Source organism: Schistocerca nitens, chromosome 5 (assembly GCF_023898315.1).
Source record: "Schistocerca nitens isolate TAMUIC-IGC-003100 chromosome 5, iqSchNite1.1, whole genome shotgun sequence".
Taxonomy (NCBI): Eukaryota; Metazoa; Arthropoda; class Insecta; order Orthoptera; family Acrididae; genus Schistocerca; species Schistocerca nitens.
Genome location: NC_064618.1, coordinates 87,115,225 through 87,143,050, shown reverse-complemented (window position 1 = coordinate 87,143,050; position 27,826 = coordinate 87,115,225). Strand labels below are relative to the sequence as shown.

The following is a 27,826-nucleotide window of genomic DNA, read 5'->3' as shown; positions in this document are numbered from 1 at the left end:
TGTTCGAAAACAAGTAAATCTCTGTCATCCTGCACCCAATGCTCGGAGACTAGCAGCAGCCAGTGTAGGAAATTACCATACCATGCATAAGCTGCTGTCAAAACCAAATCACAGACAACTGCCTTTGGAGTGGTGATACGACCGAGAAGCAGGGACCGCTGGTAAATCGTGACGCAATGTGCTCAGTGTTGACACACCACGGTTCAGCTCTGTCTCACATCACCTTCCTTCGTCGAGATTGAGAGCGAAGTGGGGAGATGTCCCATTCTCCGAGTATTTTTTGGAAAGGCACAGCAGTGTTACTCCTTGAGTCACGATGTGGGGAATCATCGTGTATGACTTCACGTTACTGTGGTAGTGTCAGTGTGAACCCTGATGGCACAGCCGTTTGTTACGGAAATCCTGCATCCTTACGTATTACCTCTCAAGGTAACATTTTTCAACAGGACAAAGCACGTCCAGCGATGAAATGTGACCCTACGGGTTGCGTGCATGTTGCTGAACTACTGCTGTGGTCAGAAAGACATCTAGATTTGGTCTCGATAGAACATATCTGGAACGAGCTCCAAAGTCAAGTTTGTCCCAGTGTCAGTGCTCAGGATATGAAGGCCCAACAGACATGAGCAAAATTGGTTCAGGAGAGCAAAATCAGGACATGCATTCAATCCATATGGGGTGCATCGTCATACTGATTAGTGGGCTCATAATGCGAGGTCCTTGTAAATTTGAGTGACTTTTGTAATCACTAAAATAACATTATGTATTTTCTTAATGCATAATGTTTCATTTCATTCTCTATTCACCTTCTGGATGTTTCAGTTTCTTTGTCAGGCGCTGTGTGAATAAAATACAAACTTAAAATTTCATTGTATAAGAATGAATTTATGACCTTCTGGGTGCTACTTCTTTCCTTTGTTAGGCAGAGTGTGAACAGAATACACTTACAAAATTTCAGTACATAAGAATTAAGTTACGAGCTTCCATTGTAAATATTCAAAACATTTGAAAATAGTAATTAACAAGAAATTAATGAAATAGGTGGCATATTTTAAATATGTATGGTGTGACACAAGCTACATTTCTGATAATTATATTGATGAAAATCTGCAGAAATTCAATACAACATTTGGAAAAATGTACAAAACATTTCAATACATAACGCCCAAAAATTAAATTTTGTGACCTTGGCGATGCCATTAATGTTGTACTGAAGTGATAGTTGGATACAGAAGAAGAAAGGTGACAGCGAAGTACAAGCAGCAGAAATTAGACCCCTGAGGGGAGTGAGTATAGGGTAGCACAAGAAGAGACCAAACACGGAATGAACCTATCAGACGACTGGGGCGTGCCATGTGCTGACGCTGTGTTTTCCTCCCGTGCAGAGTACCTGCTGGGCAACGACCTGCTGGTGGCGCCGGTGACGTATCGCACGGCCACGAGGCGCGACATCTACCTGCCCAAGGGCTACTGGCGGGACGAGGTGGACCCCGAGCACCCCACCATACGGGGCCCCACCTGGCTCTACGCCTACCCTGCGCCGCTCAACACTCTGCCCTACTTCACCAGGGTCAGCTCCTAGCTCTCACTGGCTGAAAGCGAACGCAGTTTTCACGATGGCTGGCACGACCTTATATCAACGTATCGGCGACACTGTGTTAACAAGAACATGTAAGACAGCTTATGGAAATAAAAAAAAAATTGTTTACGTGACTTGTTCCTTCTGTATTGTAGAAGATTTCTGTTTTTGTTGTGTGTAAGACGTGGTGCATAGGAATTACTAATACGCAACTGTATTAAAAAAATAATAAAAAAATTAAATTGAAAAGTAGAAAAGAAAGCTGTGTTTACATATTCTTGCAATTAATTATACAAATGATCCATTGTACATTAAACTAATTAACTATCTGAACACAATACCATTGTAACCCATTTCAAGCGTCCATTTGCTCCTTGCTGGCGGTAGTTTGTATTGACCGGATGTTGTTCTTGCTGAGAATTGTTGTTCTGTGAACTACAATTCACCCACAAAAGTCGCGATAGAAATCATTTACAGCCAGATGACAATATACTTCCACGTTTGTGTAAGGTAGAGTGAAAAACAGAGCCAAAAACTGATATTTCTACTGCGTTAGTGCAATATTTCTGCCTTTAACAGCCATCATATTCACGTCCAATACTTTATTCAAAATGGTTCAAATGGCTCTGAGCACTATGGGACTTAACATCTGAGGTCATCAGTCCCCTAGACTTAGAACTACTTACACCTAACTAACCTAAGGACAGCACAAACATCCATGCCCGAGGCAGCAGCGCGGTTCTCGACTGAAGCGCCTAGACTCGCTCGGCTACAATGGCCGGCAAGACTTTATTGTCAGAGCGGTTGAGATTGCAGTATTAAGAAGTAGTGCTACATGCCAGTAGCAGATGGTGTGACCAGTACCTCTTTCGTGGGAAACACCACCCGAATCGTAATTCATCACCGTGATTGGCTGTTGTGTTCAGAGACAGCGCGCCAAAACGCTAGTCTTCTATCATTAGTATTATAAAAACTGTGCGTTAAATTTCCTTGATATTCAAATATAGGCATGTCCAAATAGCAGCCTATCGCACACTTATGTCAAAATTCATAATAATAGGCAAAACTAAGAACTAAAGTTACACGAAAAGGCAGACAAAGCACTTCGGTTATTTTCGGGTCCCACTTAAACTGCGCGCCAGAGCGAAGTCGTTTGTGCCCCCTCACTCCAGAACGAGCACTCACGAGGTTCAGACGCGTTGGCTGGTGCGGTCAAGCCCAGTCCGGGCCTCCATACCATCACCACCGAACAGATTCCCTTTTGAACGACACAATAATAAGCATCCATGGCATAGGGAAACAATTGAGAGAATTTAAAAAAAAGCCACCTGGTCTGACTGGAATGACAGTTCTGTTTTTCAAACAACATTCTATGGCATTGGCCCCCTACTTAGCTTGCATTAGTCGCAAATCTCTCGCCCAGCGCAAAGACCCAGACGACTGGAGAAAGTGCTAGTGACATCTGTGTATAAGGAGCGCAAAAGAATGCACCCACTAAATAATAGACGAATGCCTGTAACAGCAGTTTACCATATAATCCTGGAACATATTCTCAGCTCGAATATAATTCATTTTCTTGAGAGCGACAAGACTATGTCCTCGAATAAGCACAGTTGTAGAAACCATCGCTCGTACGGAACTCGGCCTGCCCTTTTCTCACGTTATATACTGCGAACGATGGGTGAGGTGTGTAATATTACCCTCCCAGACATCACTTCTCTGTCTCTTCACAAGTTTTGAAAGCTTCTTGAGGCGTAAGATAAACAAAAGAAAAACTTATTTAATTTTCTCTTGTTGTTGGCTCCAGTTCTTGCGTCTAGCGGTACATTCTTGGGGCTGACATTTTGATCTAACGTTGTGGGTTCCTCATGACTAAACAACTGATGAAGTATTCTCTGTTACTATGATTTCCTTTTATTTTATCCCATTCTTCTAAATCTCACCGACTTAACAATTCCCACTTAAGATTCCAAATTACATTGTTAGTGTCGGTCATAAAAAAATACATGTGTCCATCAGAGGCATACCCACTAATACTACTAACATTTTGCGAAACGCACAGTATTCCAAAGAGTTTAGAAAGCAGTAGAGTTTACATACTTTCTTGAGAAAAGAAGTATCTCTACAACGTTATATCATTATTTTATAAATGAGTCCAGAAATAAATATAATATTTAGCGTTAGATTGTGCAATTAATAATATGAATTTTAAGAGTGCCAGATATTTCGTAATTTCAAATATTTCTACAAAAAGAATGATTTTAGTTCTGCCGATTGTGACAACTTAATTTCTTTTTACACATTTTAGCCTGTAATATCATAGATCGTATACAAAATCAAACGAAATTCTTTCCGTGAAACACTCGAGAATCTTCACCTATGCAAGATTTAAAATACCTTTTGGTATCGCTTATTTCTATAAAAAAGGCAATGCTAGAGGAGGGTGTCTCATTACAAGGGCAACAAGCAGAAACCATACTTATAGATTTCCGGAAAGTGTTTGACATGGTGCAGCATTGCAACTGTTAAAGAAGCAGCGAGCATATGGAATAGGTTGACAGATATGTGAGTGGCTCGAAGACCTGAGTTGTAGAAGCCAGTATGTTGTACTCGATGGCGTGGGTTCATCAGAGACAAGGGTGTCGTCAAGAGTGCCCCAGAGAAGTGTGATAGGGCCGCTACTATTCTCCATATACATAAATGATATGACAGATAGAGTGGGCAGCAATCTGCGGATTTTGCTGATGATACTGTGGTGTACCCTAAACTGTCAAAGTTGAGTGACTGCAGGAGGATACAAGATGGCATAGACAAAATTTCTACTTGGTGTGATGAATAGCAGGTAGATCTAACGTAGAAAAAAGTATGTTAATTCCAATGAGTAGCAAAAACAAACCTGTGATGTTCGGATACAGCATTAGTAGCGTCCTGCTTGACGCAGTTTCGTCGTTTAAAGATCTGGGCATAGCGTTGCAAAGCGATATGAAGTGGATCGAGTATGTGATACGAAAGGTGAATGGTCGACATTAGATTATTGGGAGAAATTCACGAAAGTGTGGTTCATCTTTAAAGGAGGCCACTTATAGTACGCTAGCGCAACCTATTCTTGAGTACTGCTTGTGTATTTGGGATCTGTACCTGATCATATTAAAAGAAGACATCGACGCAATTCAGAGGTGAGCTGCTAGATTTGTTACTGGCAGGCTCGAACAGCACGCAAGTGTTACAGAGATGTTTCGGGAATTCAAATGGATATCCCTGGAAGGAAGGCGATTACTGTTGGGAAAACATAGAGAACTGGCATTTGAAGCTGAATGCTGAACGGTTCTGTTGTCTCCAAAATACATTTCGAGTAATGACCACGTATATAAGATACGAGAGATAACGTCTCATACGAAGCAATACAGACAGTCGTTTTTCCCTAGTTTTGTTTGCGAGTGGAACAGGAAAAGATATGACAAATTAGTGGTGCGAGGTACCCTCCGCCAAGCTCCATAACGTGGATTCCAGAGTATCTATGTAGATGTATATCTCGATGTACATAGGTACTATATCGATTCTATAAAGTAATGTTAAATATTGAGCAGTTAACAGAATAATTAAACGTGTTATTTAAGTAGTAACATTTCCTCGCTAACAGTTCACTGCAGCCTCAAGATATGTTGCGCATTTTTTCTGCTCAGGCTTCTGACTGGTTTGACGCGGCCCATCACGAATTACTCTCCTGTGCCAACCTCTTCATCTCAGAGTAGCACTTGCTATTTGCTGGATGTATTCCAATCTCTGTCTTGCTTTACAGTTTACCCTCTACAGCTCCCTCCAGCGCGATGGCAGTTATTCCCTGGTGCCTAAACAGATGTCCAATCACCTTGTCCCTTCTTCTTGTCAGTGTTTTCCATATATTCCTTTCCTCGCCGATTTTGTGGAGAACCTTCTCATTCCTTACCTTACCACTCCACATAATATTCAACATTCTTCTGCTGCACCACATCTCAAATGCTTCTATTCTCTTCTGTTCCGGTTTTCCCACAGTCCTTGTCTTACTGCCATACGATGCTGTGCTCAGAACGTACACTTTCAGATGTTTCTTCCTCAAATGAGGATCTGTGTTTGGTACTTCTCTTGTCCAGGAATGCCCTTTTTCCCAGTGCCATTTCGCAATTTATATCCTCCTTGCTGCCTAGGTAGGAGAGTCCCTTGTCTTCATCTACTTCGTGTTCAGCAGTTCTGATGTCAAACTGCTCACTGTTTTCATTTCTGCAACTTCTCATTACTTTCGTCTTTCATCTGTTTACTCTCAGTTCATATTCTGTACTCAACAGACTCTTCATTCCATTCAACAGATCGGGTTATACTTCTTCACTTTCAAAGGATAGAAATGCCATCTGCAAATCATACATTGCTATCCTTTCACCTTGAATTTTAATCCCATTCTTGAATCTTTCTTTTGCTTCTTCGATGTATACGTTGAACAAAAGGGGTGAAAGACTACATTTTTGTCCCACACTCTTTTTTAACCGTGTAATTCGTTCTTGGTCTTCCATTCTCATTGTTCCCTCTTGGTTCTTGTGCATATTGTATATTACCCGTCTGTCCCAATAGCTTACATCTATTTCTCTCAGTAGTTCGAACATTTTGCGCCATTCTACGCTGTCGACCTTTTTTTCCAAGTCGACTAATCCTATGTATGTGTCTTGATCTTCTTCAGTCTAGCTTCCATAGTCAACTGCATTGTGAGAACTGTCTCTCTGGTGCCTTTACTTTTCCTGAAGACAAACTGATCGTCAGCTACAAGATCCTAAGGTTCTCAATTTCTTTCAGTCTTCTGTATATTATTATTTTCAGCAACTTGGATGCAGGAGCAGTTAAGCTGATCGAGCGATAATTGTCTCACTTGTCAGCTCTTGCAATCTTTGGAATTGTGTGGATGATGTTCTTCTGAAAGTCTGATGGCATATCGCCAGTTTCACACATATTCCCAGCAACTTGAAAACTCCTTTTGTTGCCCTTTCTCCAACTGATTTTAGAAAATCTGATGGAATGTTATATATTCCTTTTGCCTTATTTGACTGAAGCCTTTCAAAGCTATTACAAATTCTGGTTTTGGTATTGGATCTCCTATCTCTTCCTTATCAACTCCTATTTTTTACTTCTCCCACATCATCAAGTTACGTTCTCCCACTCACAGAGACCCTCAGTCTACTCTTTCCACTTACTCGCTCTCTCCACTGCATTTATCAGTGGAATTCCACTTGCACCCTTAACGTTACGGCTCTTGCTTTTCATTTCACCGAAGGTTGTTTCGATCTTTCTATACGCTTAATCAGTCCATCTGACAATCATTTCTTCTCCGATTCCTTCACATTTTTCATCCAGCTCATTCGCCTATTTTCCCTGCACTTCCTATTTATTTCATTCGTAAGTGCCTTGTATTTCTGTAGTCCTGAATTTCCCTAAACATTTTTGCACTTTCTTTCGTTGATCGGCTAAAATATTTCTTCTATTAGCTTTGGTTTCTCCACAGTCACCTTCCTTCTACCTTCGCTTTTCTCTTAAACTTCTATGACTGCTCTTTTTAGAGATTTCCATTTCTCATCAACTGAACTGTTACTGAACTATTTGCTGTCGCAGTATCTACGGCCTCAGAGAACTTCAAGCATATCTCTTCATTCATTAGCACTTCTCTGTCCCACTTCTTTGCGCATTGATTCTTCCTAGCTAGCCTCTTAAACTTCAGGCTACTCCTCATCTTTACCAGCTTGTGATCTGAGTCTATGTCTGCTCCTGGCTACGTCTTACGATTCAATATCGAGTCTGTGCCCTAAATATAACTGTAATTCTGCTGTATTTCCTGGACTTTTCCAAGTATACCTCCTATAACCCTTTAATTTCGCAATGAATTACTTCTTCACTATCCTCATATACTTCGTCGTCTTCTCGTATCCCTTCTTGTCTGTGTTGGTTTCCTGTTAATATTACCTTACACACTTATGACCAGAAATCCTTCTCTTGTTTCCACTTCATTTCACTGACCCCTACAATATCTGGACTGAGCTTTAGTATTTAGCTTTTTACATTTTCTAGCTTGCATTCTACGTTCAAAATTCTGACGTTCCATGCCCTATATCGTAGAATGTTACTCTTTTATGGGTTGTTCAGTGTTTCTCTCACGCTCACCTCCCCCACCGCAGTCCCCTCCCAGAGATCCGAATGGGAGCTAATATGGAATCTATTGCAAATGCAGGGATCAACAGCACACTTCTTCAGTCATAGGCCACATGTGCTGTCGGTAGACATTATGTGTCTTTAATGCAGTGGATTCGATTACTTCCGCATCCTCTTGCCTTTGATCACTGCTGATTTCTCCTCCTTCTCAGGGCAGTTTCCTCCCCCAAGGACAAGAGAATGCCCTAAACCTGTGTCTGCTCCTCCGCCCTCTTTGACAAGGCGGTTGGCAGAACAAGGGCAGCTTCTTATGCCTGAAGTCTGGCCCCCATTGTTGATGATTTTTATTCACTTTGATGGGCACAGATCTCTAAAAGACTGCAGTTTGCTGAACTTTACCAGCAGTTGCCACTACTCTAGTGGTTTGACAGCAGCTTCCATTCCCTGGAAGACCAGTTTGCCCCATTTCTGTCTCTCCTTTACGGAAACCTCAAGTGCTGTTACTGTTGGCAGAATTCTTAGCAGTTATTTGGTTTGATGTCTGCTTGCCTTTGTGGGATTCTCTATTGTTGTGATTACCCATTCATGTGATCGTGTATTTCCTGCACATAATTTTACATAAATTGAACAAAATACTGATTTAGTAGAGTAACCAAAAATACACTGCTGGCCACCGTAAATGCAACACCAAGTATCAAATGATTACGTTTACAGACGCCTGTGACATGTGGTTCCTGCCAGAATCAGTAGCCAGAGTAGCCTCCATTGCTGGAGATCACCGCTGCCACACGTCTCGGCATTGAAACAAAGAGACGTTGGATGTGTTCCTGGGGTACAGCAGCCCAAGCAGCTTCCACACGTTGGCAAAGATCATCTGGTGTGGCAGCTGGGGATGTAATCTGGGTCACTCGTTGAGCAACCATGGACCACATGTTTTCTATCGGCGAAAGATCCGGAGAGCGAGCCGGCCAGGGAAGCAATTCAATCTAGTTATTGACGAAGAACCTTTGGACAATGCGTGCCACGTGTGGTCGCGCATTATCCTGTTGAAATATGGCTGTGGCTGAGCCCTGAAGGTAAGGAAGGACAACTGGCTCCAGTACCTCGGATATGTAGCTCCGGCTATTTAAAGTACCGGCAATGCGTACTAGAGGCGTGCGAGAGTAATATCCAATACCGCCCCATACAATAATACCCGGTGCAAGACCAGTGTGGCGGTGCATAATGCAGCTGTCCAGCATCCTCTCTCCACGGTGTCTCCACACTCGAATCCGACCATCGTGGTGCTGCAGACAGAAGCGTGCCTCGTCAGTAAAGACAACGTCATTCCATTCTGCCGTCCACATCCGTCTGTCATCACACCATTGGCGACGGAGACGTCTGTGGTTCTTCGTCAATGGTAGACGAAGCAATGGACGTCTTGCGGACAGACCACTCTGCTGTAAACGGCGTCGAATGGTACGCGCAGACACTGGATGATGCGTTACAGACGCAATGTGCTGTACTATGGTTCGGGATGTCACTGAGCGATCCGTCACTGCCATGCGCAAAATTTGCCTATCAGCACGTGCAGTGGTGCACCGAGGTGAATGCGATCGACCACGTCGGTCCGTCGTACCCTTCTGCATCCAACGGTCACATATCCGCATTACAGTTGTTTGGTTTCGTCCAACACGACTAGCGATTTCTCTGTATGATAATCCACAATCTCGGTAAGCCACTATCGTTCCTCTGTCGAACTCGGATACTTGATCAAAAGATGTTCGCTGTTGTCTACGAGGCACAACTGATCGTCTTGTGAAACAACCACAAGGTAAACACACGTGCCGAACGTACACTCGTCGAAATCGCCAAGCCTTAAATGGCGCTATGAGGTGGCGCCACAGGCGCGCGTGATGTGCGTCTGCGCTGAAATTCTGATCAGTTGCATATCTCATCGCTGCAAACCCATGGTGTAAATTTCACTTGATTCGGATGCTTCCTTCAGGGTGTTGCATTTACGGTGGCCAGCAGTGTATTTATACTGGCAAATTGGGCTGATCGCTGGTCAAGTAGTCTTACCAGTCAATAAAATACCGCCGTATGTGACCCCATTGCCAATATATAAGTTCTTCGACGTTTTGGCCACTGTAGCACAAGGTCTTCCGAGGGTGTTTCGATGACTGCTGCATGAGAAAAATTGTAGTTCGTGTATGCTGGTGAAAAAGCTGTTTTCGTAATATAACTGGGTATTAAGTATGAGGCGAAGGGGCGTTGTATGTCATTTATTGGTGTTTGCTTCATTCCTTGTCATTGGTGGAAACAGACGCCCTTGCTTGGTGTTTGCCTTTCTTCTTGCCATTGGTGGAAACACATGAATGAGAGGCTTGTGGTAGTCGTTGTGTGGCGCTGCTTGCTTGTTATCTAATACCGGCTGAGTTGTGCCAGCACTCTGTGTACGTACAGCCACTGTGTTCTCCTTAGTGTTTTTGTGGGTTGGTTTGAGAGAACTGCCATACCGCAACGCTGCTATTGCTCACAGCCGAGGCAAGGTAAGAGACTGTTTCACCAGTACACAACTTCTTGTAATACTATATATATTCTGCACTCATCCTGGTGTTATATATATATATATATATATATATATATATATATATATATATATATATATACAGGGTGAGTCACCTAACATTACCGCTGGATATATTTCGTAAACCACATCAAATACTGACGAATCGATTCCACAGACCGAACGTGAGAAGAGGACCTAGTGTAATTGGTTAATACGTACAAACCATACAAAAATGCACGGAAGTATGTTTTTTAACACAAACCTACGTTTTTTTTTAAATGGAACCCCGTTAGTTTTGTTAGAACATCTGAATATATAAACAAATACGTAATCAGTGCCGTTTGTTGCATTGTAAAATGTTAATTACATCCGGAGATATTATAACCTAAAGTTGACGCTTGAGTACCACTCCTCCGCTGTTCGATCGTGTGTATCGGAGAGCACCGAATTACGTAGGGATCCAAAGGGAACGGTGATGGACCTTAGGTACAGAAGAGACTGGAACAACACATTACGTCCACATGCTAACACCTTTCTATTTGTCTTTTTCACTGACGCACATGTACATTACAATGAGGGGTGAGGTACACGTACACACGTGGTTTCCGTTTTCAATTACGGAGTGGAATAGAGTGTGTCCCGACATGTCAGGCCAATAGATGTTCAATATGGCGGCCATCATTTGCTGCACACAATTGCAATCTCTGGCGTAATGAATGTCGTACACGCCGCAGTACATCTGGTGTAATGTCACCGCAGGCTGCCACAATACCTTGTTTCATATCCCCTTTAACGTACCCCACAGAAAGAAGTCAAGAGGTGTAAGATCAGGAGAACGGGCTGGCCAATTTATGCGTCCTCCACGTCCTATGAAACGCCCGTCGAACATCCTGTCAAGGTTCAGCCTGGTGTTAATTGCGGAATGTGCAGATGCACCATCATGCTGATACCACATACGTCGACGCGTTTCCAGTGGGACAGTAATGCTGTTATATTGCGGATCCATGCAAGGAAATTAAGGTGCACAAAACCTAGTTTGTCCTAAAGTTGTGCATTTGAATAACGCCATATTATCTGGAAATTTCTCCATTTCATCTTTGTACACATTGTCGGTCTCAATCATATGTAGAAATATGTTTGGGAAACTATGAGAGTCTATGAGGTCTGATACTATATTTTCAACACTGGATTTGCGTACATTTCTTAGTTTAAATGTTTTACAGCATTGATATTGCTGCAAAATCGGTCAACTCTATTAATAGCACTTATTGGTTTTTAATTTATATTATTGATCTCTTAACTTATATTAATTGATATTTGGTTGGTGTTTGCCGTATCTTCTGCGGTCTGTTTGTGTTCCGGTTTTCTGCGCGTTTGGGTGTGTGGGAGCGGCGCCACTTTCCGCTGCAGTGCACAGAAGCTGTGACGTGCCGTCTAATGGGAAGTGACTCCCGGTTGGGCCCCGGCGTTTAGGTGTTATTTGGACGGCTGGTCTGCTGATTCCGGCATTTTAAGTTAAGTCACCCTTTGCCCAGGTCACCCTGGCGTCACTGCTCATTTCATAAACTCGCATGTATAATCTAAAAAAAAAAGTATTTTTAAATTTGCTTGCCAATGAATTGTATTAACTGTAACGTCTTACTTGTGTCGTAGTGAGGAGTGTTTGTTGAGATGAGCTAGTAGGCAGTGCTTGCTGAGATGTGATACTGAAAAGTTCTTGTTGAGATGTGATAGTAGCGAGTCGGTGTGGAGAGATTGTAATGTCTAGAGTGCTTTTCATCAATATAAATTAAGGTAACGAACTACTTTTCTTTTCTTTCTCATTATTTCAATGTCCTGAATAATGCGTCATTACAGGTTCAGTCAACAAAGCATCTGGCTTGTGTTCTTGTATTAGAGTGTAATTCTGGTTTTCTTGAGTAATTATGATATTTCTATTTTCTTTAATTAATTCAGTATAAATGATATTTAAAATTTCTTGTGTTGTTGAAGAAGAACCGTGCCAGATGCGTACGTTGAGTCATACTTCCACACACAGAACAGTTACACTTGTGCTTTGGTTTCGTAGGTTTTATAGTTGCTGGGGACTTAATTAATTAATTGTGTTAATGAAAATTTCCATTTCATTCTTTGTTGTTGTTCTATGCAGTCAGATTGCGTAATAATACTAGTCAGGGCCAACCGTTACGAGACTTCGTAACCGAACAGACAGCTACTGAAGCAAAAAATTAAAATTATTTGCATTTTTTTTAATTGAGCCCCCATGCAATATATATATATATATATATATATATATATATATATATATATATATATATATATATATATATTTGGTGCCACATTCCACATTTCTTTAAATGACTTCGGATGTAATTTACTGTTTGTTAAGTAATTGTAATTTACTGTTTGCCATGTTGGATGTGTGAAAGCTATTTGATCAATGTGGCCTAAAATAAATTGTTAACTTATTTCTTGAATTGCTAGTCGTTGTGTTTAAGGTGTGACATTATAGAGGCCTTGACCTTCCATGTTAAGTGTACCCTTCATCCCCACTTCCTAAGTCACACAATCTTTCTCTGATAACTCCTGTCTTGTATCTAGCCACTTGCGCCACTGAACAGTACCTCTTGCTGCTAATAAAACTACTCTTGAAGAAATGTAGATCATTCATAGAAAACTAGTGAGTTATTACAATTCATGTAACCTGTCAATAATCGTGTTGCCTACTACTTTAACACAAAATCACATACTTTCTCTGATAAAGCCTGGTTTCCGTCAAGTCCCGATCACCAAAATACAGCACCTCTTACCATACGTGAAACTACTGTTGGAATACCGTAGATCATACATAGAAAACAAGACAGTTATTACAACTCATATGGAATTCCAGTAACTCTACCTACTAATTTGACACACTTGTATCTTATTTCTCTGATAACGCCTGGTTTTCATCAAGCCAAGAGCACCGCGGTACATGAGCTCTTACCGCAAGTAAAACTACTGTTGGAATATTGTACACCATAGCAGAAAACTTGTGAGTTATTACAACTCACGCAACCTCTCAGTAAATCTGTTACCCACTTCTTTGACACAGATTACATTCTTTCTGTTATGCATGTAGCCACGAGCCTCACCATTGTAGTGAATTATTATAACTCACGCAGCATTTTATTAAACCTGTTATCTACTACTTTGGCACAGATGTATGTTCCTTGTCTGATAACGCCTGCCTTGCATCTAGCCACGATTGCCACCGTACAATATCTGTTACTGCACGCAAAAATACTCTTCGAACACAAGCGTACAAAAGTTGTGAGCTATGTCAACTCAAGCAGCATTTCCGTAAACCTGTTACCTGCTAATTTGGCATGGATCTACATTCCTTCTCCGATAACGCTGTCTTCTAGCCACGAGTCCCATCATACAGCACCAGTTACCATACTTAAAACTAATGTTGTAATTCAAACGTAGAAAAGACGTAGGTTATTACAATTACCACATACTTTCAGTAAATCTATTACCATATACTTTGACACAGGTGTACATTGGTTCTCTGACAATTCCAGCCTCGCGTGTAACCACGAGCGCCGCCATGCACTACTTCTTACCGCACGTAATACTACTGTTGAAATATAGATGAAACTTAGAAAACTTGTGACCGATTACAAGTCATGCAGCATTTCAGTAAATCTGTAACCTGGTATTTTGACACAGATGTACATTCCTTCTCTGATAATGTTTGCCTTGCGTCCAGCCATGAGAGCTGCCATACAGTACCTCCTCTTACCTCACTGAATGCTACTGTTGGAATATTGTAGATCAATCTTAGAAAATTTGCGTCTTATGATGGTTTACGTGGCCTTTAAATATATCTGTTGCCTATTATTTTGATACCGCTGTACTGCTTACCATATGCACTGTATATCTCTCCCTCATGTTGTATATCGGGTGGAGGCCGTACTATTTTCGTTATTTAACGTAAGTGCGAGGGAAAGCTCACCAGAACACCCTCACGCACCGCGAAGATTACACCCCCCCCCCCTCCACCAACCACTCCATGCATCGCCGCGCGGGATTAGCCGAGCTGTCTCAGGCGCTGCAGTCATGGACTGTGGGGCTGGTCCCGGCGGAGGTTCGAGTCCTCCCTCGGGCATGGGTGTGTGTGTTTGTCCTTAGGATAATTTAGGTTAAGTAGTGTGTAAGTTTAGGGACTGATAACCTTAGCAGTTAAGTCCCATAAGATTTCACACACATTTGATCACACTCTCCATGCATTGCGCTCTCGAAGCGCTCCAGAGCCAGCTGCTGTGGCCGAGCGGTTCTAGCAGCTTCAGTCCGGAACCCCACTGCTGCTACGGTCGCAGATTCGAATCCTGCCTCGGGCATGGATGTGTGTGATGTCCTTAGGTTAGTTAGGTTTAAGTAGTTCTAAGTCTAGGGGGCTGATGACCTCAGATGTTAAGTCATTTGAACCATCTGAAGCGCTCAAGGAAACGACAATAACTTTACATTTGAACTTGGACGCATTGCTTGTATTTGCTATTGCATAAGTTGCTGTTTTAACTTGAAACCATTGACAGTAATATAACATTGCGACTCATCCTTCGAATATATACTAATCGCAGTATGTGTTGGTTACAACAAGACAATATCAGTTACAAATGTTCTGTCTTTATTAATGATTGTTATTTCACTGACAATTTTTCCCCTGGCTTCCCGTTTTGGACACCAATCGAGGTGGCTCAGTGTTTAGCACACTGGTGTCACATTCGGGAGGAGGACGGTTCAAATTCGCGTTCAGCCATACTGATTTGGGTTTTCCGTGATTTTCCTAAATTGGCAACCGGAATAAAATAATAATTGGATCCTTTTACCGACCTCCCAATTCAGATGATACAGTTGCTTAGAGGTTCAAAGAAAACGAGTTTGATTTCAAACACGTACCCGACTCATACGATTATAGTTTGTTGTGACTTTAATTTATCCTAGATATGTTGGCGAAAATACATATTCAATTCCGGAGGTACGCATAAAACATCATCCGAAATTGTGCTAAACGCATTCTCAGAAAATTATTTCGAGCAGTTAGTTCATGAGCCCACGTGAATAGTAAACGGTTGTGAAAACACCCTTCACCCCTTAGCAACAAATAATCCTGAGTTAATAACGAGCATCAAAACGGATACAGGGATTAGTGAACACAGGGTTGTCGTAGCGGGACTGAATATTGTAACCCTCAAATCCTTAAAAAATAAAGGAAAAATGTAACTATTCAAGGAAAAAAAAACATAAAAATTCACTTGACGCCTTCCTGAGAGACAATCTCCACTCCTTCCAAATTAATAACATAAGTGTAGACCAGATGTGGCTTGAATTCAAAGAAATAATATCGGCGGCAATTGATAGATTTATACCAAATAAATTAACAAACGACGGAGCTGATCCTCCTCGGTACACAAAACGGGTCAGAACACTGTCGCAGAAACAACGAAACAAACATGGCAAATTTGAAACAGACGCAAAATCCCCAAGATTGGCGATCTTTTACAGAAGCTCGAAATTTAGCGCGGACTTCAGTGCGAGATGCTTATAACAGTTTCCGCAACGAAACTTTGTCTCGAAACCCGGCTGAAAATCCAAAGAGATTCTGGTCGTATGTGAAGTTGTTAGCGGCAAGAAACATCAATGCCTTCTCTGCCCGATAGCAATGGAGATACTATCGACGACAGTGCTGCCAAAGCAGAGTAACTAAACACAGCCTTCCGAAATGCCTTTACAAAATAAGACGATGTATATATTCCAGAATTCGAGTCTTCCAGGGTGGCCGAGTGGTTCTAGGCGCTACAGTCTGGAACCGCGCGACCGCTACGGTCGCAGGTTCGAATCCTGCCTCGGGCATGGATGTGTGTGATGTCCTTAGGCTAGTTAGGTTTAAGTAGTTCTAAGTTCTAGGGGACTGATGACATCAGAAGTTAAGTCTCATAGTGCTCAGAGCCAGCCAGAATTCGAAACAGGAACAGCTGCCAACATGAGTAACGTAGAAATAAATATCCTCGGAATAGTGAAGGAACGTAAATCACTTAACAAAAGCAAGTCTTCTGGTCTAGACTGTATACCAATTATGCAGAGTATGCTGATGCGTTAGCTCAATACATAACAATCATAAACAACCGTTTGCTCTTCGAAAGATCCGTACCTACAGACTGGAAAGTTGCACAGGTCACACCAAATTTTCAAGAAAGGTAGTAGGAGTAATCCACTTAATTACATGCCCATATCATTAATGTCGATATGCAGCAGGATTCTGGAACATATATTGTGTTCGAACACTATGAATTACTTCGAAGAAAACGGTATACTGACACAGAGTCAAAATGGCTTTAGAAAACATCGTTCCTGTGAAACACAACTAGCTCTTTATTCGCATGAAGTGTTGAGTGCTATTGACAAGGGATTTCAGATAGATTCCAAATTTCTGGATTTCCGGAAGGCTTTTGACACTGTCCATACAAGCAGCTTGTTGTGGAACTGCGTGCTTATGGAATATCGTCTCAGTTATGTGACTTGATTTGTGACTTCCTTTCAGAGGGGTCACAGTTCATAGTAATTGACGTAAAGCCATCGAGTAAAACAGAAGTGATTTCTGGCGTTCTCCAACGTAGTGTTACAGACCCTTTCCTGTTCCTTATCTATACAGACGATTTGGGAGACAATCTGAACAGCCGTCTTATGTTGTTTGCAGATGGCGCTACCTTTTATCGACTAATAAAGTTATCAGAAGATCAGAACAAATTGCAAAATGCTTTAGAAAAGGTATCTGAATGGTGCGAAAAGTGGCAGTTGACCCTAAATAACGAAAAATGTGAGGTCATCCACATGAGTGCTAAAAGGAACTCGTTAAAATTCGGTTACACGATAAATCAGTGAAATCTAAGGGCCGTAAATTCAACTAAGTACCTAGGAATTACAGTTATGCACAACTTAAATTGGAAGGTACACATAGAAAATGTTGTGGGAAAGGCTAACCAAAGAATGCGTTTTATTGGCAGGACGCTTAGAAAATGTAACAGACAGAGACTGCCTAACTACGCCTGTCCGTCCTCTTCTAGAATACTGCTGCATGGTGTCGGATCCTTACCAGGTAGGACTGACGGAGTACATCGAAAAAGTTCAATGAAGGGCAGCACGTTTTGTATTATCGCAAAATATGGGAGAGAGTTTCACTGAAATGATACAGGATGTGGGCTGGACATTATTAAAAGGGAGGCGTTTTTCCTTGCGACGGAATCTTCTCACGAAATTCCTATCACCACCTTTCTCCTCCAAATGTGAAAATATTTTGCTGACACCGACCTACATAGGCAGAAACTATCACACGATAAAATAAGGGAAATCAGAGTTCGTACGGAAATATATAGGTGTTCACTCTTTCAGCGATATACGGAATTGGAATAATAGAAAATTGGAAAGTGGTTCCAAGAACCTTCTGCCAGGTACTTAAATGTGATTTGCAGAGTATCCAAATAGATGTAGATGTAGATGTGCAATTGTATCACTGTGCCAAGAGCACAGAGAATAAAGTGACACCTCAAGTCTGCTCTGTCCGATCTCATCCACGACAGTTGTGGAGAGCAGCGAGCTATCTTGGGTTGACCTTTTTGAAGTACTACACACCCTTCCCATCACTTAACTGAACTGCAAGGGAAAAGTTTTTCAGCGATGAAGTCCAATATTTTCTGAGACAGGTAAAAGCGACGTCGTCATCACAGGAGATCTTAACTGCATTTTAACGGTAATAGATTCAAAAGGCACAACACGCTTCTGTGGTACCCTGCAAAATATGATTGGAGGTCTGGACATAAAAAGATGTAGTTGAACGGTTTGCCATTACACGTATTCAGTACACGTATGTCTCAGCACTAACAGCATCAAGGCTTAACATCGCAGCGGGTGTAGCTGTTCAAGATTACTACATCTACATCTACATCTACATCTATACTCCGCGAGCCACCTTACGGTGTGTGGCGGAGGGTACTTATTGTACCACTATCTGATCCCCCCTTCCCTGTTCCATTCACGAATTGTGCGTGGGAAGAACGACTGCTTGTAAGTCTCCGTATTTGCTCTAATTTCTCGGATCTTTTCGTTGTGATCATTACGCGAGATATATGTGGGCGGTAGTAATATGTTGCCCATCTCTTCCCGGAATGTGCTCTCTCGTAATTTCGATAATAAACCTCTCCGTATTGCGTAACGCCTTTCTTGAAGTGTCTGCCACTGGAGCTTGTTCAGCATCTCCGTAACGCTCTCGCGCTGACTAAATGTCCCCATGACGAATCGCGCTGCTTTTCGCTGGATCATGTCTATCTCTTCTATTAATCCAACCTGGTAAGGGTCCCATACTGATGAGCAATACTCAAGAATCGGACGAACAAGCGTTTTGTAAGCTACTTCTTTCGTCGATGAGTCACATTTTCTTAGAATTCTTCCTATGAATCTCAACCTGGCGCCTGCTTTTCCCACTATTTGTTTTATGTGATCATTCCACTTCAGATCGCTCCGGATAGTAACTCCTAAGTATTTTACGGTCGTTACCGCTTCCAATGATTTACCACCTATGGCATAATCGTACTGGAATGGATTTCTGCCCCTATGTATGCGCATTATATTACATTTATCTACATTTAGGGAAAGCTGCCAGCTGTCGCACCATTCATTAATCCTCTGCAGGTCTTCCTGGAGTACGTACGAGTCTTCTGATGTTGCTACTTTCTTGTAGACAACCGTGTCATCTGCAAATAGCCTCACGGAGCTACCGATGTTGTCAACTAAGTCATTTATGTATATTGTAAACAATAAAGGTCCTATCACGCTTCCTTGCGGTACTCCCGAAATTACCTCTACATCTGCAGATTTTGAACCGTTAAGAATGACATGTTGTGTTCTTTCTTCTAGGAAATCCTGAATCCAATCACAAACCTGGTCCGATATTCCGTAAGCACGTATTTTTTTCACTAAACGTAAGTGCGGAACCGTATCAAATGCCTTCCTGAAGTCCAGGAATACGGCATCAATCTGCTCGCCAGTGTCTACGGCACTGTGAATTTCTTGGGCAAATAGGGCGAGCTGGGTTTCACATGATCTCTGTTTGCGGAATCCATGTTGGTTATGATGAAGGAGATTTGTATTATCTAAGAACGTCATAATACGAGAACACAAAACATGTTCCATTATTCTACAACAGATTGACGTAAGTGAAATAGGCCTATAATTATTCGCATCTGATTTATGACCCTTCTTGAAAATGGGAACGACCTGTGCTTTCTTCCAGTCGCTAGGTACTTTACGTTCTTCCAGAGATCTACGATAAATTGCTGATAGAAAGGGGGCAAGTTCTTTAGCATAATCACTGTAGAATCTTAAGGGTATCTCGTCTGGTCCGGATGCTTTTCCGCTACTAAGTGATAGCAGCTGTTTTTCAATTCCGATATCGTTTATTTCAATATTTTCCATTTTGGCGTCCGTGCGACGGCTGAAGTCAGGGACCGTGTTACGATTTTCCGCAGTGAAACAGTTTCGGAACACTGAATTCAGTATTTCTGCCTTTCTTCGGTCGTCCTCTGTTTCGGTGCCATCGTGGTCAACGAGTGACTGAATAGGGGATTTAGATCCGCTTACCGATTTTACATATGACCAAAACTTTTTAGGGTTCTTGTTTAGATTGTTTGCCAATGTTTTATGTTCGAATTCGTTGAATGCTTCTCTCATTGCTCTCTTTACGCTCTTTTTCGCTTCGTTCAGCTTTTCCTTATCAGCTATGATTCGACTACTCTTAAACCTATGGTGAAGCTTTCTTTGTTTCCGTAGTACCTTTCGTACATGATTGTTATACCACGGTGGATCTTTCCCCTCGCTTTGGACCTTAGTCGGTACGAACTTATCTAAGGCGTACTGGACGATGTTTCTGAATTTTTTCCATTTTTGTTCCACATCCTCTTCCTCAGAAATGAACGTTTGATGGTGGTCACTCAGATATTCTGCGATTTGTGCCCTATCACTCTTGTTAAGCAAATAGATTTTCCTTCCTTTCTTGGCATTTCTTATTACACTTGTAGTCATTGATGCAACCACTGACTTATGATCACTGATACCCTCTTCTACATTCACGGAGTCGAAAAGTTCCGGTCTATTTGTTGCTATGAGGTCTAAAACGTTAGCTTCACGAGTTGGTTCTCTAACTATCTGCTCGAAGTAATTCTCGGACAAGGCAGTCAGGATAATGTCACAAGAGTCTCTGTCCCTGGCTCCAGTTCTGATTGTGTGACTATCCCATTCTATACCTGGTAGATTGAAGTCTCCCCCTATTACAATAGTATGATCACGAAACTTCTTCACGACGTTCTGCAGGTTCTCTCTGAGGCGCTCAACTACTACGGTTGCTGATGCAGGTGGCCTATAGAAGCATCCGACTATCATATCTGACCCACCTTTGATACTTAACTTAACCCAGATTATTTCACATTCGCATTCGCTAATAACTTCACTGGATATTATTGAATTCTTTACTGCTATAAATACTCCTCCACCATTGGCGTTTATCCTATCCTTGCGGTATATATTCCATTCTGTGTCTAGGATTTCGTTACTGTTCACTTCCGGTTTTAACCAACTTTCCGTTCCTAATACTATATGCGCACTATTTCCTTCAATAAGAGATACTAATTCAGGAACCTTGCCCTGGATACTCCTGCAGTTTACCAATATTACGTTAACTTTTCCTGTTTTTGGTCTCTGAGGACGGACGTTCTTTATCAACGATGATAATGTTCTCTCTGGTAAGCCGTCAGGTATTTTATCGTTTCGCCCAAGGGGGGGGTCCCTCTAACCTAAAAAACCCCCGTGTGCACGCCACACGTACTCTGCTACCCTAGTAGCTGCTTCCGGTGTGTAGTGCACGCCTGACCTGTCTAGGGGGGCCCTACAGTTCTCCACCCAATAACGGAGGTCGATGAATTTGCAACCATTATAGTCGCAGAGTCGTCTGAGCCTCTGGTTTAGACCCTCCACACGGCTCCAAACCAGAGGACCGCGATCGACTCTGGGCACTATGCTGCAGATATTAAGCTCAGCTTGCACTCCGCGTGCGATGCTGGTTGTCTTCACCAAATCAGCCAGCCGCCGGAAGGAACCAAGGATGGCCTCAGAACCCAAGCGGCAGGCGTCATTCGTTCCGACATGTGCTACTATCTGCAGCCGGTCACACCCAGTGCGTTCAATAGCTGCCGGAAGGGCCTCCTCCACATTACGGACGAGACCCCCCGGCAAGCACACCGAGTGCACACTGGCATTCTTCCCCGACCTACCCGCTATTTTCCTGAGGGGCTCCATAACCCGCCTAACGTTGGAGCTCCCTATAACTAATAGGCCCGCCCTCTGTGACTGTCGGGACCTTGCCGGAGAATCGGCCACTGGCCCAACAGGCGAGGCATCCTGTGGTGGCTCGGAAACGATGTCATCACCACTAGGAAGCACCCCGTACCTGTTGGAAAGGGGTAAGGCAGCCGCCACGCGGCCAGATCCCACCTTCGCCTTTCGGCCAGGCACGCGCGAGCCCACCACTGTCCGCCATTCACCCTGGAGTGATGGCTGACCGGTAAGATGCTCACTGCCGGAAGACGCAGCGACATCAGGGGTTCCATGTGATTCCAAGGCCACCGAAGTAGGCATAGGTCTCACCACAGTTGCCCCAACGCCACTACGAGCCGACGCCTGCGCCTCGAGCTCGATGAGCCTAACAGACAAAGCCTCCACCTGTCCCCGAAGAGTGGCCAATTCTCCTTGCGTCCGCTCACAACAACCACAGTCCCTACACATGACTATGTTTACCCTACTCTATACGGTGACAAATTCCCAAGATAATCTTCTGATGAGCTACTCTGATAATCAAGAAACACTCACTGAAATACGAGACGCGAAAACTACGCTAGGTTTTCCCAGAAAAACTATTTAAAAGCTAAGCGCAGCAAATAAGTACAAAAACACTGTTATTGAAATAAAAGGTTCTACCTAGTAAGCACTCGAACACGCAAGAAATTACAAAAATAAACTAGTAATTACACAGATAACTGAAAATAAGTCGCTGCTGTTTGTAAAATATGTAAGAAGCAAACGGTGTACTCGCCTTAGTAGTAGCAGGAGCTAGCGATGCGCTCTCGCTGACGGTCTAACTGACACTGCGTAGTCGATGTCAGATTTTCCGACCTTCACACTGTATAAGTAATTATTAAAGCAATACGTCTACCTCGATCAGAAGTAATTGATACATGATTTTGGAAGTTAAACTGTAACCTTCTCTACAAAACATGAGTAAATATAGAGTTCCCTACTAGTTACAAATCGTGGGTTAAACGTTTCTTCGGTAACGTGACTGAATGGTGGGAGAACCTCGTAGAATTACACTACTGGCCATTAAAATTGCTACACCAAGAAAAAATGCAGATGATAAATGGGTATTCATTGGACAAATATATTATACTAGAACTGACATGTGATTCCATTTTCACGCAATTTCGGTGCATATATCCTGAGAAATCAGTACCCAGAACAACCACCTCTGGCCGTAATAACGGCCTCGATACGCTTGGGCATTGAGTTAAACAGAGCTTGAATGGCGTGTAGAGGTACAGCTGCCCAACAGTTTCAACACGATACCACATTTCATCAAGAGTAGTGACTGGCGTATTGTGACGAGCCAGTTGCTCGGCCACCATTGATCAGACGTTTTCAATTGGTGAGAGATCTGGAGAATGTGCTGGCCAGGGTAGCAGTCGAACATTTTCTGTATCCAGAAAGCCCCGTACAGGATCTTCAACATGCGATTGTGCATTATCCTGCTGAAATGTAGGGTTTCGGAGGGATCGAATGAAGGGTAGAGCCACGGGTCGTAACACATCTGAAATGTAACGTCCACTGTTCAAAGTGCCGTCAATGCGAACAAGAGGTGACCGAGACGTGTAACCAATGGCACCCCATACCATCACGTCGGGTGATACGCCAGTATGGCGATGACGAATACACGCTTCCAATGTGCGTTCACCGCGATGTCGCCAAACACGGATGTGTCCATCATGATGCTGTAGACAGAAGCTGGATTCATCCGAAAAAATGACGTTTTGCCATTCGTGCACCCAGGTTCGTCGTTGAGTACACCGTCGCAGGCGCTCCTGTCTGTGATGCAGCATCAAGGGTACCCGCAGCCATGGTCTCCGAGCTGATAGTCAATGCTGCTGCAAACGTCGTCGAAGTGTTCGTGCAGATGGTTGTGGTCTTGCAAACGTCCCCATCTGTTGACTCAGGAATCAAGACGTGGCTGCACGATCCATTACAGCCATGCGAATAAGATGCCTGTCATCTCGGCTGCTAGTGATACGAGGCCGTTGGGATCCAGCACGGCGTTCCGTATTACCCTCCTGATCCCACCGATTCCATATTCTGCTAACAGTCGTTGGATCTCGACCAACGCGAGCAGCAATTTCGCGATACGACAAAACCGCAATCTCGATAGGCTACAATCCGACCTTTATCAAAGTCGGAAACGTGATGGTAGACATTTCTCCTCCTTACACGAGGCATCATCAAACAACGTTTCACCAGGCAACGTTGGTCAACTGTTTGTGTATGAGAAATCGGTTGGAAACTTTCCTCATGTCAGCACGTTGTAGGTGTCGCCACCGGCGCCGACCTTGCGTGAATGCTCTGAAAAGCTAATCATTTGCATATCACAGCATCTTCTTCCTGTCGGTTAAATTTAGCGCCTGTAGCAGGTCATCTTCGTGGTGTAACAATTTTAATGGCCAGTAGTGTATTTACAAATTTCGCCTACAGAGTTAATGAAACCAGGAGAAATAACATCAAGTATTAGTATCGCATCACTCGTGAACTGCAAACAAAAATGGACAATGAGGAAGACCGAGCAAGCGATTTAAAAAAAAAATTAAAAAGAAAATTTAGGGACTACAGGAAAGTGAACTAGAAGGGAAAATTATGACATTCAAGGGTTATGGGAATGTTCCACATGAGAAGTGGAGTATTTATCAGCTAACCAGAGAATGAAAAAGGTGCAAACATGTGTTAGTAGCATACTGTCTACAGATGGGAATGGATATATTAGTCTGGAAGGGATCAAAGAACCTTTCCAAGGACTGTATAGAGCATAACCATCTGATCCTCTAAAAACAGCACAGCTACAACAAAACTGGAGGTCACATCTAACAAACGAAAATATCACTACGTTGTCAGAACCAATATCTGAGGAAGAAAGTCAAGATGTGTCAAATGGAGTCCATGAGAAGATGGTTTTCCCTAAGATTTTTATAAACTTTTCTTGTTAGTTATTAAAAAATAATTCGTGGAAATTGGGGAAGAGAAACAGGAATTCAGATACCTGTACTCCGAAAAGGAACCCGGAATTATCGTCATTGTTCGTAACAGAAGGATCCCACAAAAAATAACGGATTTCAGTTCGATAATGTTGTTGTGTGCACACTCGAAAATATGATTGCTGCTGCCATAGCGACAAGATTAGAGAAACCCCTTCCAAACATCACCGGGCCGGACAGACGTGTAGAGTACCTACCAAAAGTATTATAGATGGAATTCGCTCCTTAAGAGATACGAGCTTCTATTCGACGAAGCATCAGGAACAACCTCTCTGGCTATTTAACATCGATTTAGACAAAGTCTTCGATAGAGTCAGTTATCAGTACCTAAGGGGTGTGCTACAGCATTTCAGATTTCCACAAGCAACAATAGATATACCGTTACCCAACCAATACCATATGTTTTCAGAGGTGCAAATCGACAGATATTTCATAGAGCCATTTCCAGGCCAACGTTCTATTTGCTATTATTGTCCATTTTCTGGTTCAACTGGCTCTGAGCACTATAGGATTTAACATCTGTGGTCATCAGTACCCTAGAACTTAGAACTACTTAAACCTAACTAACCGAAGGACAGCACACAACACCCAGGAGCTCTTTCCTCAATCCATTTAGAAAGTGGTTGGATTCCTTTACTTCGTCTTCTTTGTGGTTGGAAATTTCAATGTTCGGTTTTTCGGTAATCTCTCTTCTGCTACTTCTCATTACTTTCATCTTTCTTCGGTTGACTCTCAATATACACTTAGTACTCGTTCAACTGTTTATTCCAGCCAACAGTTCCTACAGTTCCCTCTGAATGTCACTCAGAATAACGAACTCATCTGCAACTCTCATTACTGACGTTCTTTCACCCCGAATTCTAATCGAATAACGAATGAGATCGTCCTACAAGAAACAGGAGAGAAGAAACGACTCCAAAAAATACTAGACCAACACAAATCAAAACTCAAGGACTCTTACTTAATTATACATGACAATTTTTACAAAATAATTTCGAGGAAAATCATTAAGGAATAAAATGAGGGGACGACTGTGTATATGTAAATGTTCTTCACACATACATTTCAAGAGGACTGCTGAAGAGAGGGAGTTGTGGCTGCAGAGACCAGGTTTTCGCCTTTTGAAGCAACAAGAATTTTAATTCAACTCTTGAAACTTATTTTTATTTCCGTCCTTGCTTGTTCAATAAATAGTTTCAACACAAGGAGTAAAAATCTGTGTCCATGTCTTACATCCGTTTTAATCCGAGCACTTCGTTCTTGATCTTCCATTCTTCCCTGGCGGTATTCCTCGAGATATCCAGATGTGAGACTAATCCAGAATGTGGATCCTGCTTTATTTCCAGTGAGAACTCAACTGTTTTCTTTTGCCACATAACCTGTGCATCATTATCGATAGAATAGCCTTGATAAATCACAGCTGCGTACCAACGCAGAATCACATAGGCTTTCTAAGTCAGGATACGTCACTTACTTAGCCTCACAGGTATGGATTTTTTTTTGTAATCTCTTGCAGGCGCTCCGCAACGAGACGTGCGTGGACTCCATGTTCGACTTCGACGAGACCAGCTACCTGCCGCAGCCGCCACAGCTCACACCGCTGGAGAGGACGCCCGTGGTCTACACCGACGCGTACGCCAAGGCAGTGGCCCAGTTCGGGCCCATGGCGAGGCTGCGCTCCGGCGTCGAGAGCCAGCGCCTGCCCAACTTCTTCCAGATGGACGCGGTGGACACGGCGTGGAGCACGCAGAACGGCCTGAAGACGCTGCTGCCCAAGGTGCTGGAGATGAGCCTGCAGGGCTACCCCTTCGTGATGCCGGAGAGGGTGGGCGGCAGCACCAAGACGGGCGTCATCGCCACTCGCGAGCTCTACATCCGCTGGCTGGAGGCCAGCGCCTTCATGCCCGCCGTCCACTTCCGCACCGTGCCCTGGGACTACGACAACGAGGTGCGTCCCGTGCTCGTGTGTCTGTAAAAGCTACTTCTAAAGTAAACATCGCTTCGCAGCGTTGATACAATGCGTGACGTACACAGAATCGACAGATTAAGCCAATCTATATATAGTAACACTGTAAGGTATGCTGTAGTGAAAACTTGTATGAGTTCAGTTTCAGCAGGGCGGCTCACGGCTGTGACTTGTGACTACTTTTACAGACGGTGGAGCTCGCACGCAACCTGACGGCTTTGCGCGCTCAGTACGGTCCGAGGATCGTCGAGCTGATGAAGCAGGCAGTGGAGGACGGCACTCCGGTCAACCGGCCCATCTGGTGGCTCGACCCGACAGACTCCACCGCTCTCAAGATCGGCGACGGTATGTCAAACAGCTTTCTCTCACGCGATCTATCTTTAGAGTTATTCCATTCTAGTTCGAATCTTTCGGTTACGATTTCTCTGACGACTAACATTCGACGTATGCTTCTTTCGTTAACTAACATGTTACTGAGGCAATCTCACACTTGAAATTGTGTGGTCTAAAGTTATGTTAAATGTCCTCAGAGGCGCCAGTGCCTGTGTCTGTGGCTGCACTGCTGTTCATCATTTCTCATTTTTATTGTGTCCAAAGGAATATGCATACAAAGTCCACCCAGGTCCTGATGACTTTGTTTGGGGAGACTTCCCAGTATACTTTCAAAACTACACAAACACTAAGCATTCATTACAACTCCACAGACCATTACTCACATTCTCGTGAGGTCACATGTGTCTTGCGCAGACGTCGCATTTCGTGATCCACTTGGAAATTACTCTTTCCACTCAGTTTCTTCAAGAGAGACTTTGCTTTCAAAGCCTGAAGCCATATATGAGCAGCTATTTGGTGGTAGTCTTTCTTACATTTACATTAATAATGTCCTTAGAAACTGGAAATCAGGTAATTATTGAGGAATTAAATTAGACCAATACACTAATCTAAGGGGGTCTGTTTCGGCTTACTTGTCGAATCACGAAGTATTGAGATTTTTGGAGTATTTGGAAGTGGATCAAGTCCAGGCTTGAACTGCATGGTAACGTGATGGCAAGCACACTCGTTCTCATGGTTCTGCTTATCACCTCTCCCATCTGAAAATATGTAATTCTGGGTTATTATGCACCATTTCT

General features: G+C 43.0%; 1 protein-coding gene across 6 annotated transcripts in view; it reads left to right on the top strand.

The window, feature by feature from the left end:
* The window catches only part of LOC126260238 (myogenesis-regulating glycosidase-like), a 557,090-nt gene that overhangs the window by 12,378 nt on the left and 516,886 nt on the right, over positions 1-27,826 (top strand). Inside the window, exon 5 of one of the 6 annotated variants that reach the window (XM_049957550.1) lies at positions 26,508-26,678. The exons of 4 other annotated variants lie outside the window; for them this stretch is intronic. In XM_049957550.1, coding sequence (XP_049813507.1) covers positions 26,508-26,678 — 171 coding nt within the window. Of the gene's footprint in view, positions 1-1,382; positions 1,778-26,507; positions 26,679-27,826 lie in introns of those variants that run through there. One more of the 6 variants, XM_049957551.1, reaches the window with a different exon arrangement.